Raw genomic sequence first — 18,607 nt, forward strand, 5'->3', positions numbered from 1 at the left:
TTTGTGTAGTGTGTTTGTTCGCCGTAATAAAGGGCTCCGTTTGCTACCCAAATTCGGCTCTCTTGCGCCTGACTTCCCTGCAGCCAGTTACGCATACCTTACAGCAACAGTTTCAACTTACGGTAACACAGGCGAAGCACTAGTACACTCAACTGAAAGGATACCGAACTAATAGTATATAGTATGTAGTATATAGTATATACTCATTAAGTATGTAGTATGTTAGTATGGGTATTCAAACACAGCTCTAGTGTACTGTGTGCAATTGTCTAGGATAGACTATTGTGCTACACTATTCCTTTTAATAATTGTGGATATAATGACAAAACAATGACATAGCCTAGTGGGCTTATTCACAATAAGATCAGGTAATGAAATAACATGACAAATACATTTTGTTTCCATGTTACACCTTCAATTTTAAACAATACAAGGGGCTTGAAGTAGATAACTTGAATTTGGAGCTCAAAAAGTTAAGTACTGGAATAGGCCATTATTGAAGCCAATTTATCAGTTCTCCTCCTCCCTTATAATTATCTGTGATTTCATTTTTGAGCTGTTAGTGAGATGATAAAAACAGCGATGGTGAGATTCAAATGGTGAGACTAATGCTACCGCTAATAATGGCTTTGTTATGTTTGCCTGCATCAGCCACATAGGCTACAGAAAAATCTCCATGCATCCAGTCTATTTAGTCAAGGAAAGGTCCACATTATTCTCACATTTTAGAATGCAATATTAATAATTGTTATATCACTGCATTGGCAAGGCCTAAAAAAGAATTATTCTTAAAGTGGTAATGGCCTACCTTTTTTTTTACACTTTTTGCATGCTTTTTTGTTGGGGGACGTCTATATTAGGCCCTATTTGTACAATTATATAAATTATACAATTGTATGATATTGAGGTCCTTGAACATTACAATGAAGTGCTTGAAAATGTCCCTGAAAGTCCTTGAATTTGATTTGCCAATGTCTTTATGAACCCTGCTTAAAGGATGTGTAATCCTAGGCCTATGAGTTATGGGCAATTTGCATATTCCCTTTTTTCCCTCTAAGTATACATGAAAATATTTTTGATTTTGTTTCAAACCATTTTCAAATGATGATCCTAATGTCACACATTGGCCCATTATAGATAGACTTAAATGCAGATAGCATGAGAAACTGCTGTGAGCACCATAACAGCACTTGAGCATGTGTTTTAAATTCATCATTAAGTGAAGAGGGTCACAAACACTCTGTACACTCCCTCTATCTCTCTACATCTCCCTCTCTACTCTCTATCAATCTATATCCCTCTCTACATCTCCCTCTCTTTATCTCCCTCTCAACTCTCCCTCTCACTAGCTCCCTCTCTTTATCTCCCTCTCAACTTTCCCTCTCTCTAGCTCCCTCTTTACTCTCCCTCTCTCTAGCTCCCTCTCTACTCTCCCTCTCTCTAGCTCCCTCTCTCCCTCTCAACTCTCCCTCTCTTTATCTCCCTCTAAACTCTCCCTCTCTTTATCTCCCTCTCTACACACTCTCTTTATCTCCCTCTCAATTCTCCCTATCTCCCTCTAAACTCTCCCTCTCTGTATCTCCAGCTCAACTCTCCCTCTCTTTATCTCCCTCTCTACACACTCTCTTTATCTCCCTCTCAACTCTCCCTCAACATTTCCCTCTCAACTCTCCCTCTCTATATCTCCTTATCTCCCTCTCAACTCTCCCTCTCAACTCTCCCATTGGCCCCATTACGTATAGATAGACTTAAATGCAGATAGCATGAGAAACTGCTGTGAGCACCATAACAGCACTTGAGCATGTGTTTTACAGTGGGGGAAAAAAGTATTTAGTCAGCCACCAATTGTGCAAGTTCTCCCACTTAAAAAGATGAGAGAGGCCTGTAATTTTCATCATAGGTACACTTCAACTATGACAGACAAAATGAGAAAACAAATCCAGAAAATCACATTGTAGGATTTTTTATGAATTTATTTGCAAATTATGGTGGAAAATAAGTATTTGGTCAATAACAAAAGTCTATCTCAATACTTTGTTATATACCCTTTGTTGGCAATGACACAGGTCAAACGTTTTCTGTAAGTCTTCACAAGGTTTTCACACACTGTTGCTGGTATTTTGGCCCATTCCGCCATGCAGATCTCCTCTAGAGCAGTGATGTTTTGGGGCTGTTGCTGGGCAACACAGACTTTCAACTCCCTCCAAAGATTTTCTATGGGTTTGAGATCTGGAGACTGGCTTGGCCACTCCAGGACCTTGAAATGCTTCTTATGAAGCCACTCCTTCGTTGCCCGGGCGGTGTGTTTGGGATCATTGTCATGCTGAAAGACCCAGCCACGTTTCATCTTCAATGCCCTTGCTGATGGAAAGAGGTTTTCACTCAAAATCTCACGATATATGGCCCCATTCATTCTTTCTTTTACACGGATCAGTCGTCCTGGTCCCTTTGCAGAAAAACAGCCCCAAAGCATGATGTTTCCACCCCCATGCTTCACAGTAGGTATGGTGTTCTTTGGATGCAACTCAGCATTCTTTGTCCTCCAAACACGACGAGTTGAGTTTTTACCAAAAAGTTATATTTTGGTTTCATCTGACCATATGACATTCTCCCAATCCTCTTCTGGATCATCCAAATGCTCTCTAGCAAACTTCAGATGGGCCTGGACATGTACTGGCTTAAGCAGGGGGACACGTCTGGTACTGCAGGATTTGAGTCCCTGGCGGCATAGTTTGTTATTGATGGTAGGCTTTGTTACTTTGGTCCCAGCTCTCTGCAGGTCATTCACTAGGTCCCCCCGTGTGTTTCTGGGATTTTTGCTCACCGTTCTTGTGATCATTTTGACCCCACGGGGTGAGATCTTGCGTGGAGCCCCAGATCAAGGGAGATTATCATTGGTCTTGTATGTCTTCCATTTCCTAATAATTGCTCCCACAGTTGATTTCTTCAAACCAAGCTGCTTACCTATTGCAGATTCAGTCTTCCCAGCCTGGTGCAGGTCTACAATTTTGTTTCTGGTGTCCTTTGACAGCTCTTTGGTCTTGGCCATAGTGGAGTTTGGAGTGTGACTGTTTGAGGTTGTGGACAGGTGTCTTTTATACTGATAACAAGTTCAAACAGGTGCCATTAATACAGGTAATGAGTGGAGGACAGAGGAGCGTCTCAAAGAAGAAGTTACAGGTCTGTGAGAGCCAGAAATCTTGCTTGTTTGTAGGTGACCAAATACTTATTTTCCACCATAATTTGCAAATAAATTCATTAAAAATCCTACAATGTGATTTTCTGGATTTTTTTTCTCATTTTGTCTGTCATAGTTGACGTGTACCTATGATGAAAATTACAGGCCTCTCTCATCTTTTTAAGTGGGAGAACTTGCACAATTGGTGGCTGACTAAATACTTTTTTTCCCCACTGTATATGCATCATTAAGTGAAGAAGGTCACAAACACGCTGTATTCTTCCTCTTTACTCTCCCTCTCAACTCTCCCTATCACTCTCCCTCTCTCTATCTCCCCATCAACTCACCCTCACAATAGTCCCTCTCTCCATCTCAACTCTCCCTATCTCCCTCTCAACTCTCCCTGCCTTTATCTCCCTCTCAACTCTCCCCATCACACTCTCTCTATCTCCCCATCTCCCTCTCAACCCACTCTCTCAATTCTCCCTCTCCACATCTGCCTCTCAATTCTCCCTCTCTCCATTTCCCTCTCAACATCTGCCTCTAAACTCTCCCTCTCTCTCTCTATCTGCCTCTCAACTCTCCCTCTCTTTATCTCCTGCTCTCTAAGAACATGGTCAGAGAATGACCATCATAAATGACAAACGGGGCATTCTCTCTCTCTCTCAACATCAACAACAATCTTCTCTTCTCAATATAACTCACATGCATGCGACCAATTACAACATTACACTACTTGTCTGTCATTGCATGTGTATGCTTCTATTTACAAGTCCATGGCAACTCTGTGCAACACGGGATTACATACTTCACAACATTCTGGCATTTTCTTAACATCTGCACACAAAGCCTAGCTATAAATAATGCACACATACAAACGCATGCATGCAAACACACTCACACATACACACACATACTCACAAAAAAATGTTATGTTTATTTTTGAGCTCTTTCGTATTGTCCGTTTATGACGATTCCTCAAAAATATGAAATGTGATGAAAAGAGAGACTAGCACACACACACACACACACACACACACACACACACACACACACACACACACACACACACACACACACACACACACACACAGCTCCATGTCTCAAACAGATACCCAGATATACAGTACATACAGGCACAAGACACATAGAGAGAAAGTTCTAAAATAGTCACTCACCGTTAAGCATTGCATATTCTCAGGGCTTGTGGTCTCGGAGGCAGCACCATGGTTTGACAACGGAGCCTCTGAAAGAAATACAAAAGAGTCACAGGCTGAGACACTGCCTTTAGAGAACATCTCTGCCTCTCTGTCTCTGGACCTTCAGGGCACCAACAGGGGAACTTGCTCTTATTCTCAACAAGATGCCACCAAAAAACTCCTCAATATATTGCAGATGCAAGATAAAGTCCCAAATTTGAGGCTGCCAAAAACAATGGCAATATGTTGCAGCCCAAAAAGTTTCTGTACGTTACAAGGCAATGTATGAAGCCTGCCCTGGGCTGCCTTGGTGTGTGTTGTCAGTTAGGACCCCTCTAATAAAGCACAAACAGAACTTCCAACTCTGGCTAACTCTGCTAAGGTGTGAGGTTGCGCCCAACTAGCCAAGAGAGGAGAAGAACACAAGAGAGGGAGGGAGGGGGTAAAAAGAAAAGGAACTTCCCTCTCACTCCATTATCTCTCCTTCGAGGGCTCCTGTGAGGTTACCATGGTGATGGGGCCTCGCCCCCGATGTCCTTTTAACCATTCCTCATAAAGGAATCATTCAGCTGGCCCACAATGCTGATGCCTGCTCCCCCTCCCTCCTTTCCTCCCTCCCTCCCTCCCTCCCTCCCTCCCTCCCTCCCTCCCTCCCTCCCTCCCTCCCTCCCTCCCTCCCTCCCTCCCTCCCTTCCTTTACTCCCTCCCTCCCTCCCTCTCTATGCATAGAGCAGCAACTCTCTCTCTCCCTGCCTCTCTCTCTCTCTTTCCTTATACACAAAGCTGTATCTCTCTCCCTGCCTCTCTCTCTCTCTCTCTTTCCTTATACACAAAGCTGTATCTCTCTCCCTGCCTCTCTCTCTCTCTCTTTCCTTATACACAAAGCTGTATCTCTCTCCCTGCCTCTCTCTCTCTCTCTTTCCTTATACACAAAGCTGTATCTCTCTCCCTGTCTCTCTCTCTCTTTCCTTATACACAGAGCTGTATCTCTCTCCCTGTCTCTCTCTCTCTCTCTTTCCTTATACACAGAGCTGTATCTCTCTCCCTGTCTCTCTCTCTCTCTTTCCTTATACACAGAGCTGTATCTCTCTCCCCCAAGTCACTCTATACGGAAATACACTCTCTCTTATTTTCTTACGCTCTTTGCCATTCTCGCTCTTTCCTGCTCTATATTTCATTATCTCCCTCTCCCTCTCTCCCTTTCTCCCTCTCTTGTTCCTCATGCAGATGGTGAGATTTGATTTCAAACTCATCCACCCCATGGAAACACCCCCCTCTCCTGCCCAGCATTGCGCTAGCCTCGTGAGGAGTTATCATAATCGCATTAGCACAGACACACACATCCATTAAACACAGAAGCGTGCATACACACACACACACACACACACACACACACACACACACACACCACACACACACACACACACACACACACACACACACACACACACACACACACACACACACACACACACACACACACACACACACACACACACACCTGCCCTGCCACAATTAGTTCTCCTACAGCCCTGTCATTCACCCTGAGGACATTCTCCCATCCCGCAGGCGGGTTGCAGGGGTAACAGGGCGAACTTCAAGCAGGAGTCTAAGAGTTTCGTCACTTTAATCCCAACTCAGAGGGGCCCCAGAGAGCCAACCTGCACATCCATCGGCCCTTTGTCTGGATGACCATTAATCATTACGAGTGAAGGGACACACACACACACACACGCACACACACCTACTGGCATACAAGACTGTCCGCCAGCATAACAACACACCAGGAACAGCCTCTAAACAGAGAGGGGGGCACTGAAGAAATGGAGAGAATGTACAAGATGGAGACAGAGAGAGAGAGAGGAGGATCAAAAAAGTAGGGGAGACAGAAATAAAGAGAAAAAAATTGTTGGAGAGTAAATGAGAGTCAAGGAGAGAGTGAGAGTGACCGTGAGAGAGAAAGAGAGAGGGAGAGAGGGAGAGATGTGTAAGGAGGAATGAATAGTGTTGGCCATTGGCCACAGTCAGTCAGTCTTGCCACAGCGCTGTCGGGCCATAAAACACCTTTCTCTCTCCCCAAATATCGTAGGAAGCACTCCTCACTCTCTTGACATCCTTGCCCCCTTTCACACTCCAAACAAATAAACAATTGATGGAGAGAACGAGAGAATGTTCTCTCCATCAAGCAGACTTCTTTCTCAGTCGTTTAAGATCACCTCAAGCATGAGGCCATAATGGTAGTGCTGGGCACCAAAACACACGTTGCCTTGGGTGTCAATGGGAGAGATGGGGTGTTGAAAACCCTGTGACACTCACACAATGATAAGTATCTGATGAGGTGTCATGGCTCGAAAGAGCCCTGGGTCATGAAGTCCAGTAGCGTATATTTCAGTGGTAGACATAGCAGATGATTTTTGCCTCTACTAATATGGCTGAAAACAACATAAATGCTATGGCTGAACCATAGACGAATGTTATATACTGCTCAAAAAAATAAAGGGAACACTTAAACAACACAATGTAACTCCAAGTCAATCACACTTCTGTGAAATCAAACTGTCCACTTAGGAAGCAACACTGATTGACAATACATTTCACATGCTGTTGTGCAAATGGAATAGACAACAGGTGGAAATTATAGGCAATTAGCAAGACACCCCCATAAAGGAGTGGTTCTGCAGGTGGTAACCACAGACCACTTCTCAGTTCCTATGCTTCCTGGCTGATGTTTTGGTCACTTTTGAATGCTGGCGGTGCTTTCACTCTAGTGGTAGCATGAGACGGAGTCTACAACCCACACAAGTGGCTCAGGTAGTGCAGCCCATCCAGGATGGCACATCAATGCGAGCTGTGGCAAGAAGTTTTGCTGTGTCTGTCAGCGTAGTGTCCAGAGCATGGAGGCGCTACCAGGAGACAGGCCAGTACATCAGGAGACGTGGAGGAGGCCGTAGGAGGGCAACAACCCAGCAGCAGGACCGCTACCTCCGCCTCTGTGCAAGCAGGAGCCGGAGGAGCACTGCCAGAGCCCTTCAAAATGACCTCCAGCAGGCCACAAATGTGCATGTGTCTGCTCAAACGGTCAGAAACAGACTCCATGAGGGTGGTATGAGGGCCCGACGTCCACAGGTGGGAGTTGTGCTTACAGCCCAACACCGTGCAGGATGTTTGGCATTTGCCAGAGAACACCAAGATTGGCAAACTTGCCACTGGCGCCCTGTTCTCTTCACAGATGAAAGCAGGTTCACACTAAGCACATGTGACAGAGTCTGGAGACGCCGTGGAGAATGTTCTGCTGCCTGCAACATCCTCCAGCATGACCGGTTTGGCGGTGGGTCAGCCATGGTGTGGGGTGGCATTTCTTTGGGGGGCCGCACAGCCCTCCATGTGCTCGCCAGAGGTAGCCTGACTGCCATTAGGTACCGAGATGAGATCCTCAGACCCCTTGTGAGACCATATGCTGGTGCGGTTGGCCCTGGGTTCCTCCTAATGCAAGACAATGCTAGACCTCATGTGGCTGGAGTGTGTCAGCAGTACCTGCAAGAGGAAGGCATTGATGCTATGGACTGGCCCGCCCGTTTCCCAGACCTGAATCCAATTGAGCACATCTGGGACATCATGTCTCGCTCCATCCACCAACGCCATGTTGCACCACAGACTGTCCAGGAGTTGGCGGATGCTTTAGGCCAGGTCTGGGAGGAGATCCCTCAGGAGACCATCCGTCACCTCATCAGGAGCATGCCCAGGCATTGTAGGGAGGTCATACAGGCACGTGGAGGCCACACACACTACTGAGCCTCATTTTGACTTGTTTTAAGGACATTACATCAAAATTGGATCAGCCTGTAGTGTGGTTTTCCACTTTAATTTTGAGTGTGACTCCAAATCCAGACCTCCATGGGTTGATAAATTGGATTTCCATTGATTATTTTTGTGTGATTTTGTTGTCAGCACATTCAACTATGTAAAGAAAAAAGTATTTAATAACATTATTTCATTCATTCAGATCTAGGATGTGTTATTTTAGTGTTCCCTTTATTTTTTTGAGCAGTGTATTATGTTTAAATTCAATTAAAAATATTCTGAAGACTAAACAAGATGTAACTGAGATTGTGATTGAAACTCTCTCTCTCATTGGCATCAATGGTTGGTTGCCACTTTTGGAAATACATTGGATTTTTTTTTAAAAGGCATGAACTTAAAGTGTTGTTTAAATGTTGAATTTCTACCTTTGAAACACAATGTCTTCAACATTTTGCACTATGCCTGTATAGCATTTGGGAAGTCATTAAACCTCTACAGGATCGGTGGGTCCCCCACAGGACGGTTGGGCTAACGTAGGCTAATGTGATTAGCATAAGGTTGTAAGTAACAAGAACATTTCCCAGGACATAGACATATCTGATATTGGCAGAAAGCTTAAATTCTTGTTAATCTAACTGCACTGTCCAATTTACAGTAGCTATTACAGTGAAAGAATACCATGCTATTGTTTGAGGAGAGTGCACAGTTATGAACTTGAAAAGTTATTAATAAACCAATTAGGCACATTTGGGCAGTTTTGATACAACATTTTGAACAGAAATGCAATGGTTCATTGGATCAGTCTAAAACGATGCACATACACTTCTGCCATCTAGTGGCCAACATCTAAATTGTGCCTGGGCTGGAATAATACATTATGGCCTCTCTCTTGCATTTCAAAGATGATGGTACAAAAAAAAAAAAAATACACGTTTTTTCTTTGTATTATCTTTTACCAGATCTAATGTGTTATATTCTCCCACATTGATTTCACATTTCCACAAACGTCAAAGTGTTTCCTTTCAAATGGTCTCAAGAATAAGCATATCCTTGCTTCAGGTCCTGAGCTACAGGCAGTTAGATTTGCGTATGTCATTTTAGGTGATAATTGAAAAAAAAGGAGCGGATCCTTAAGAGGTGTTAACAGCTATTGTTTCAATTCAATTCAATTGGTTTAACAAAAAATAGACAATACATATAGTTCTAGGGTTTCAAGCTTTGGTTGGATTCAAAATAAACTTCAAGTTAATCATAAGTTGAATTTTCACCTCCATCTTAACCAAAGATCTAAGTGAAAGGACTAAATTAAGGACTAAATTAAATCAAACTTTATTTCAAGTGCATTTAAAGTTTGATTAGATTGGATTTAGTCTTATTCTTTAACTTTGATTGTTGGTTGAGATGGAGACGTGAATCTAACATATCAATTATGAATTTGTAGACAAACTGGATATTGAACACAACCAAATATCAACATTTGAAGGAAATGTATCTTCTGCTTGGATTGTCCATCTGTGCCACTAACTTATTTTATATTTAACCTTTATTTAACTAGGCAAGTCACTTAAGAACAAAGTCTTATTTACAATGACGGCCTAGGAACAGTGGGTTAACTGCCTTGTTCAGGGGCAGGATGATAGATTTTTTACCATGTCAGCTCGGGGATTTGATTTAGCAACCTTTCGGTTACTGGCCCAACACTCTAACCACTAGGCTACCTGCCGCCCCTTAGTCTGGCTTTAAGTCCAGTTTGTCTATCCTTTTTCCACGATTTACAATTTGTCTACAATTCACAATTTGTCTACAATTCACAATTGCTATAATAATATGTGCAGAATCTCAAACCGCATTGATCACTTGCACATGTACTTTTAATGTCATCTCAACTGCAATCCATGTAATTTGGTTGTGCTATTAGATTGATAACACAGTTGTTATAAATACAAAATATATGACAATGTATTCCAATTTCAACTTTGTTGTGAATTTAAATGGTTGAAAGCACTCTGATAACACATTTAGATGACAACTAAACCAAAAATCAGACCTTGCTTTTCCATTGGAATTTGGTTGGGCTTTTAGATGGTCGAAAGCATAGCGATATAATGGAGTTCAACAAACTTCTGGCTGTATTTTTGTGTGGGTGATTAAAGGTTGAAATCTCATTGATCAACATCTCAACTAAATATGACACAAATGTTCACGTTGAAATGACATGGTGCGCCCAGTGGGTAGAGCTCGTCGGCCATGCACACCAGTGCTGGGTTTTGCATCAAAAGGAAGATGCATAATGCAGAAAATAACCCCCCCTCCCCACCTCTCTCTCTCTGACCCTGGATGAGGCAGTCCAAACCTATTTATTAGTGTGGCTGTGAATTGGAGAGGTGGGAAGAGCATCTTTTGGGCATTTGAAAAGGACCCATTGTCACACTTGACCACATCTAACCGTCAGGGAATGCTACCTCTAACAGAAGAGGTCAGAGCAGAGGCTGCACCAAATAGAGACAGACAGACCGAGAGAGAGAGAGCAAGAGAGAGAGAGCGAGACAGAGAAGATAGAGAAAGAGAGAACAAGGGAATGAGAGAGAGGATGTGAAAACACATTAACCACCAGTGCCTTGGATATAGTAACCCATCAGATGCTTACTGACGCATTACCAGGGAAAGAAGTCATATTACCAGGATGTGACTGGTGAGCCCTGGGTACTGGGTAAATCAAGGGAAAATAGGACATTTAAACAAGCAGGCAAGCGCAGAGACATGGAATGAAACAGTATTCTCCCCGAAGCCTAAAGTCACAGCTATATGCCAGAGAGGGGAGGAGAGAAAAAGGAAAGCGAAGCACACACACAAACACAAAGTGATGGTCGGGATGAAATTACATCTTGTTATGGTTGGGTTAACTGCACAATAACAGCCCACTGTGAAGGAAAAGCAGGGGAGCTGAAAGCGACTCAAAGACGATGACACCAACCAGCGCTAACAGATAAATAAACACAATGTAGCAGAGTACTACAGACAGACAGGCAGGATTTCTGCTCAGCCAAACTGAGGGTGACTGACTCATCATGCCACACGGGACTACGCAACGAGACGGGGACATTTAGGGCGACTGGGCAGACAGTAGCCATTATGATTGGCAGATGTCTTATTTCCTGTTTCTGCCGGAGGTCAAGATGCCCATGGGGATTATGAGTCATGTCAATCAATCTGTTGGTAATCCCACTGTCTCAGTCTGTGACATGGAGGGTTTGGGTGGGTTGGTTTAAACACAGGGAGAATAGAGTGATAATGACACATTCATTAAGGTGAATCGATTTAACATACTGTACCGTATTAATGTGATATCATAAATATTGTAAGATGCCACCACCTTGATGCGGTGAAAGGAAACCAATAACAATTCATACAGGCCTTAACCTTGTATTGTAAAAAGGGACAGCTGAAAGTAAGAAAATGTGACACAGGTGAAAACAGATTTTAAAAAAGGACCAAATGAGAGTGATAAAGAGACAAAAAAATGAGACAGATCAGGGAGACAAAGGGGAAGGGAGTGGGAAAGGGAGAGAGCCCAAATGAGCAGTCTTGGGTTCGGTGTCTCACTCCCTTGGCACAAGGACATGGCACAAGAACATGACATCATCCCCAACAGGAGTTTAGCTTTTGGCGAGCCCCAGACTGACTCAATTGAAATGTTGGGAAAACATATCAAATAAAATAACATTTTATTCTTCACGTGCTTCATAAACATCAGGTGTGGACTAACAGTGAAATGCTTACTTACGGCCCTTCCAAACAATGCAGATAGAGAAATAATAGAAAAATAAAACACGTAATAATAAAAGTAGTAATAGATACACAATGAGTAACGATAACTTATATATACAAGGGGTACCAGTACCAATGTGCAGGGGTACGAGGTAATTGAGGTAGATATGTATTACGCTACAAGCTTGGCACACCTGTATTTGGGGAGTTTCTCTCATTCCTTTCTGCAGATCCTCTCAAGATCTGTCAGGTTGGATGGTGAGCATTGCTGCAAAGCTATTTTCAGGTCTCTCCAGAGATGTTTGATCGGGTTCAAGTCTGGGCTCTGGCTGGGCCAATGAAGGACATTCAGAGACTTGTCCCAAAGCCAGTCCCACGTTGTCTTGGCTGTGTGCTTAGGGTCCTTGTCCTGTTGGAAGGTGAACCTTTGTCCCAGTCTGAGGTCCTGAGCACACTGCGCCCCAATTTCATGGTATCCAATTGGCAGTAATAGTCTTGTCTCATTGCTACAACTCCCGTACAGACTCAGGAGATGCGAAGGTCGAGAGGCATGCATCTTCCGAAACACGAACCAACCAAGCTGCACTGCTCCGTGACACAAGGTCCGCTTAACCCGAAAACCAGACACACCAATGTGTCGGAGGAAACACTTTATACCTGGCGATCGTGTCAGCGTGCATACATCCGGCCCGCCACAGGAATCGCTAGAGCGTGATGGGACAAGGACATCCCTGCCGGCCAAACTCTCTCCTAACCCAGATGATGCTGGGCCAATTGGCGCCGCCCAATGGGTCTCCCGGTCGTGGCCAGCTGCGACAGAGCCAGGATCTCTAGTGGCACAGCTAGCAACTGTGATGCAGTGCCTTAGACCACTACGCCACTCGGGAAGCACGTTCATCTTTCCCTCGATCCTGACTAGTCTCCAAGTCCCTGCCGCTGAAAAACATCCCCACAGCATGATGTTGCCAACACCATGCTTCACCGTAGGGATGGCGCCATGTTTCCGCCAGACGTGACGCTTGGCATTCAAGCCAAAGAGTTCAATCTTGGTTTCATCAGACAAGAGAATCCTGTTTCTCATTGTCTGAGAGTCTTTAGGAGCCATTTGGTAAACTCCAAGTGGGCTGTCATGTGCCTTTTACTGAGGAGTGGATTCCGGCTGGCCATTCTACCATATCAAATCAAATCACATTTATTTGTCACATACACATGGTTAGCAGATGTTAATGCAAGTGTAGCGAAATGCTTGTGCTTCTAGTTCCGACCATGCAGTAATATCTAACAAGTAATATAACCTAACAATTCTACAACAACTACCTTATACACACAAGTGTAAAGGAATGAATACGAATATGTACATAAAAATATATAAATGAGTGATGGCCGAACGGCATAGGCAAGATGCAGTAGATGGTAAGAGTACAGTATATACATATGAGATGAGTAATGTAGGGTATGAAACATATAAAGCGGCATTGTTTAAAGTGGCTAGTGATGCATTATATCAAGATGGCAAGATGCAGTAGATGTTATAGACTACAGTATATACATATGAGATGAGTAATGTAGGGTATGAAAACATTATATGAAGTGGCATTGTTTAAAGTGGCTAGTGATACAGTACATCAAGATGGCAAGATGCAGTAGATGGTATAGCGTACAGTATATACATATGAGATGAGTAATGTAGGGTATATAATTATTATATAAAGTGGCTAGTGATAAATTGATTACATACATTTTTCCATTATTAAAGTGGCTGGAGTTGAGTCAGTATGATGGCAAGCAGCCACTCAATGTTAGTGATGGCTGTTCAACAGTCTGATGGCCTTGAGATAGAAACTGTTTTTCAGTCTCTCAGTCCCCGCTTTGATGCACCTGTACTGACCTCGCCTTCTGGATGATAACGGGGTGAACAGGCAGTGGCTTGGGTGGTTGTTGTCCTTGATGATCGTTTGCACCCGGTGATGCGTTGTGCAGACCTCACTACCCTCTGGAGAGCCTTCCGGTTGTGGGCGGAGCAGCTGCCGTACCAGGCGGTGATACAGCCCAACAGGATGCTCTCAATTGTGCATCTGTAAAAGTTTGTGAGTGTTTTTGGTGACAAGCCGAATTTCTTCAGCCTCCTGAGATTGAAGAGGCACTGAAGGTGGCTTCTTCACCACACTGTCTGTGTGGGTGGACCATTTCAGTTTGTCCGTGATGTGTACGCCGAGGAACTTAAAACTCTCCACCCTCTCCACTACTGTCCCGTCAATGTAGATAGGGGCCTGCTCCCTCTGCTGTTTCCTGAAGTCCACAATCCTCTCCTTTGTTTTGTTGATATTGAGTGTGAGGTTATTTTCCTGACACCACACTCCGAGGGCCCTCACCTCCTCCCTGTAGGCCGTCTCGTCGTTGTTGGTAATCAAGCCTACCACTGTAGTGTCGTCTGATAACTTGATGATTGAGTTGGAGGCGTGCATGGCCACGCAGTCGTGGGTGAACAGGGAGTACAGGAGAGGGCTGAGAACGCACCCTTGTGGGGACCCAGTGTTGAGGATCAGCGGGGTGGAGATGTTGTTACCTACCCTCACCACCTGGGGGCGGCCCGTCAGGAAGTCCAGCCAGCTGGTCTGCACATGCTCTGAGGACGCGGCCGGGGATGCCGTCTGGGCCTGCAGCCTTGCGAGGGTTAACACGTTTAAATGTTTTATTCACGTTGGCTGCAGTGAAGGAGAGCCAGCAGGTTTTGCGGGCCGTGTCAGTGGCACTGTATTGTCCTCAAAGCGAGCAAAAAAGTTATTTAGTCTGTCTGGGAGCAAGGCATCGTGATCCGCGACGGGGCTGGTTTTTCTTTTGTAGTCCGTGATTGACTGTAGACCCTGCCACATACCTCTCGTGTTTGAACAGTTGAATTGCGACTCCACTTCGTCTCTATACTGACGCTTAGCTTGTTTGATTGCCTTGCGGAGGGAATAGCTACACTGTTTGTATTCGGTCATGTTTCCAGTCACCTTGCCCTGATTAAAAGCGGTGGTTCGTGCGTTCAGTTTTGCGCGAATGCTGCCATCAATCCATGGTTTCTGGTTGGGGAATGTTTTAATAGACGCTGTGGGTACAACATCACCGATGCACTTGTTAATAAACTCGCACACCGAATCAGCATATTCGTCAATGTTGTTGTTCGCCGCAATGCGGAACATATCCCAGTCCACGTGATCGAAGCAATCTTGAAGCGTGGAATCCGATTGGTCGGACCAGCGTTGAACAGACCTGAGCGTGGGTGCATCCTGTTTTAGTCTCCGTCTATAGGCTGGGAGCAGCAAAAGGGAGTCGTGGTCAGCTTTTCCGAAGGGAGGGTGGGGGAGGGCCTTATATGCATCGCAGAAGTTAGAATAACAGTGGTCTAGGGTTTTACCAGCCCTGGTAGCACAATCGATATGCTGATAGAATTTGGGGAGCCTTGTTTTCAGATTAGCCTTGTTAAAATCCACGGCTACAATAAATGCAGCCTCAGGATATGTGGTTTCCAGTTTACATAGAGTCCAATGCCTGACTGGTGGCACGCTGCAGAGATGGTTGTCCTTCTGGAAGTTTCTCCCATCTCCACAGCAGAACTGAGTGGTCAGGGTGACCACTCAGTTCTGAGTGACCATCGGGTTCTTGGTCACCTCCCTGACCAAGGCCCTTCTCCTCCGATTGCTCAGTTTGGACAGGAGGCCAGCTCTAGGAAGTTTTGGTGGTTCCAAACTTCTTCCATTTAAGAATGATGGAGGCGACTGTGTTCCTGGGGACCTTCAATTCTGCAGAAATGTTTTGGTACCCTTCCCCAGATCTGTGCCTCGATAAAATCCTGTCTCGGAGCTCTACGGATAATTCCTTCGACCTCATGGCTGGGTTTTTGCTCTGACATGCACTGTCAACTGTGGGACCTTATATAGACAGGTGTGTACCTTTCCAAATAATGTCCAATCAATTGAATTTACCACAGGTCGACATCTCAAGGATAATCAATGGAAACAGGATGCACCTGAGCTCAAGATCGAGTCTCATACCAAAGGGTCTGAATACTTATGTATTTAATACATTTGCAAACAATTCCTTATTAAAATTGCTGCCAAAAGTGAATCTAAAATTTAAAAAGTTTGGACACACCTACTTATTCAAGTGTTTTTCTTAATTTTTATTATATTCTACATTGTAGAATAATAGTGAAGACATCAAAACTATGAAATAACACATTTGGAATCATGTATAAACCAAAAAAGCCACCCTTTGATGACAGCTTTGCACACTCTTGGCATTCTCTCAAACAGCTTCACGAGGTGGGTCACCTGGAATAAATTTCAATTAAATTTCAATTAAATTTAATGCATTTGAGCCAATCAGTTGTGTTGTGACAAGGTAGGGGTGGTACACAAAAGAAAGCCCTATTTGGTAAAATACCAAGTCCATATTATGACAAGAACAGTTCAAATAAGCAAAGAGAAACGGCAGTCCATCATTACTTTATGACATGAAGGTCAGTCAATCCAGAATATTTCAAGCTCTTTTAAAGATTTTTCAAGTGCAGTCGCAAAATCATCAAGCGCTAGGATGAAACATGCTCTCATGAGAACCGCCACAGGAAAGGAAAACCCAGAGTTACCACTGCTGCAGAGAATAAGTTCATTAGAGTTAACAGCCTCAGAAATTGCAGCCCAAATAAATGCTTCACAGAGTTCAAGTAACAGACACATCTCAACATCAACTGTCCAGAGGAGACTGCGTGACTCAGGTCTTCGGGGTCAAATTTCTACGAAGAAACCACTACTAAAGGACTCCAATAAGAAGAAGAGACTTGCTTGGGCGAAGAAACACGAGTAATGGACATTAGACCGGTGGAAATCTGTCCTTTGGTCTGATGAGTCCAAATTTGAGATTTTTGGTTCCAACCGCCATGTCTTTGCGAAACGCAGAGTAGGTGAATGGATGATCTCCGCATGTGTGGTTCCCACCGTGAAGCATGGAGGAGGAGGTGTGATGGTGTGGGGGTGCTTTGCTGGTGACACTGTCAGTGATTTATTTAGAATTCAAGGTACATGTAACCATCATGGCTTCCACAGCATTCTGCAGCGATACACCATCCCATCTGGTTTGTGCTTTGTTTTTCAACAGGACAATGACCCAACACACCTCCAGGCTGTGTAAGGGCTATTTGACCAAGAAGGAGAGTGATAGAGTGTTGCATCAGATGACCTGGCCTCCACAATCACCCGACCTCAACCCAATTGAGATGGTTTGGGATGAGTTGGACCGCAGAGTGACAGAAAAGCAGCTAACAAGTGCTCAGCATATGTGGGAACTCCTTCAAGACTGTTGGAAAAGCATTCCAGGTAAAGCTGGTTGAGAGAATTCCAAGAGTGTGCAAAGCTGTCATCAAGGCAAAGGGTGACTACATTGAAGAATATAAAATATCTATGTATTGATTTGTTTAACTGTTTTTTTTTGGTTACTACATGATTCCATATGTGTTTTTTCATAGTTTTGATGTCTTCACTATTATTCTACAATGTAGAAAATATTAAAAATAAAGAAAAAACGTTTTAATGAGTAGGTGTGTCTTAACTTTTGACTGGTACTATATGTAAATTAGATATTTCTATATTTCATTTTCAATCAATTTAAAAAATGTTTTTTTAAATTCTTCAAAACATGTTTTCACTTTGCCATTATGGATTAATGTGTGTAGATGGGTGAGAATTAAAATATATTTAATACATTTTAAATTCAGGCTGTAACACAAAATGTGGAATAAGTCAAGGGGTATGAATACTTTCTGAAGGAAATGTATTTGTCTAGGGTTCAGCATAGTTTGTTCGAGGCTTAAAATTCAGTTTACAGAGATTAGCTTAGTGATTTTTACTATACAAAAAAATAATATTAATAATAATTAATGAAGTTTTCATACACTCAGTGTACAAAACATTAAGGACACCTGCTTTTCCATGGCATGGACTGACCAGGTGATTCCAGGTGAAAGCTATGATCCCTTATTGATGTCAATGGTTGAATCTACTTCGATCAGTGTAGATGAACGGGAGGAGACTGATTAAATAAGACATGGATTGTGCATGTGTGCCATTCAGAGGCTGAATGGGCAAGACAAAATATTTAAGTGCCTTAGAACGGGGTATGGTAGTAGGTGCCAGGAGCACCGGTTTATGTGAAGAACTGCAACGCTGCTGAATTTTTCACGTTCAACAGTTTCCCGTGTGTATCAAGTATGGTCCACCACCCAAAGGACATCCAGTGAACTTGACACAACTGTGGGAAGCCTTGGAGTCAACATGGGCCAGCATTCCTATGCAATGCTTTCGACACCTTGTAGAGTCCATTCACCAATGAATTAACCTCTACGGGATCGGTGTCCCCACACGGGACGGTTGAACTAACGTGTGCTAATGTGATTAGCATGACATTTTAAGTAACAAGAACATTTCCCAGGACATTGACATATCTAATATGGGCAAAAAGCTTTGATTCTTGTTAATCTAACTGCACTGTCCAATTTACAGTAGCTATTACAGTGAAAGAATGCCATGCTATTGTTTGAGAAGAGTGTACAGTTATGAACTTAAACCAATTAGGCACATTTGGGCAGACTTGATACAACATTTTGAACAGTAATGCAGTGCTT

At 43.6% G+C, this 18,607-nt stretch overlaps 1 protein-coding gene across 2 annotated transcripts in view; it reads right to left on the reverse strand.

The window, feature by feature from the left end:
* Positions 1-18,607, reverse strand: part of LOC106565973 (regulator of G-protein signaling 3) — a 200,272-nt gene that overhangs the window by 172,124 nt on the left and 9,541 nt on the right. Inside the window, exon 2 of one of the 2 annotated variants that reach the window (XM_014133716.3) lies at positions 4,357-4,424. In XM_014133716.3, coding sequence (XP_013989191.3) covers positions 4,357-4,371 — 15 coding nt within the window. In that variant the 5' untranslated portion in view covers positions 4,372-4,424. Of the gene's footprint in view, positions 1-4,356; positions 4,790-18,607 lie in introns of those variants that run through there. The other variant, XM_014133701.3, reaches the window with a different exon arrangement.

The sequence above is a fragment of the Salmo salar genome, chromosome 01 (genome assembly GCF_965601325.2).
Source record: "Salmo salar chromosome 01, fSalSal1, whole genome shotgun sequence".
NCBI lineage: Eukaryota > Metazoa > Chordata > Actinopteri > Salmoniformes > Salmonidae > Salmo > Salmo salar.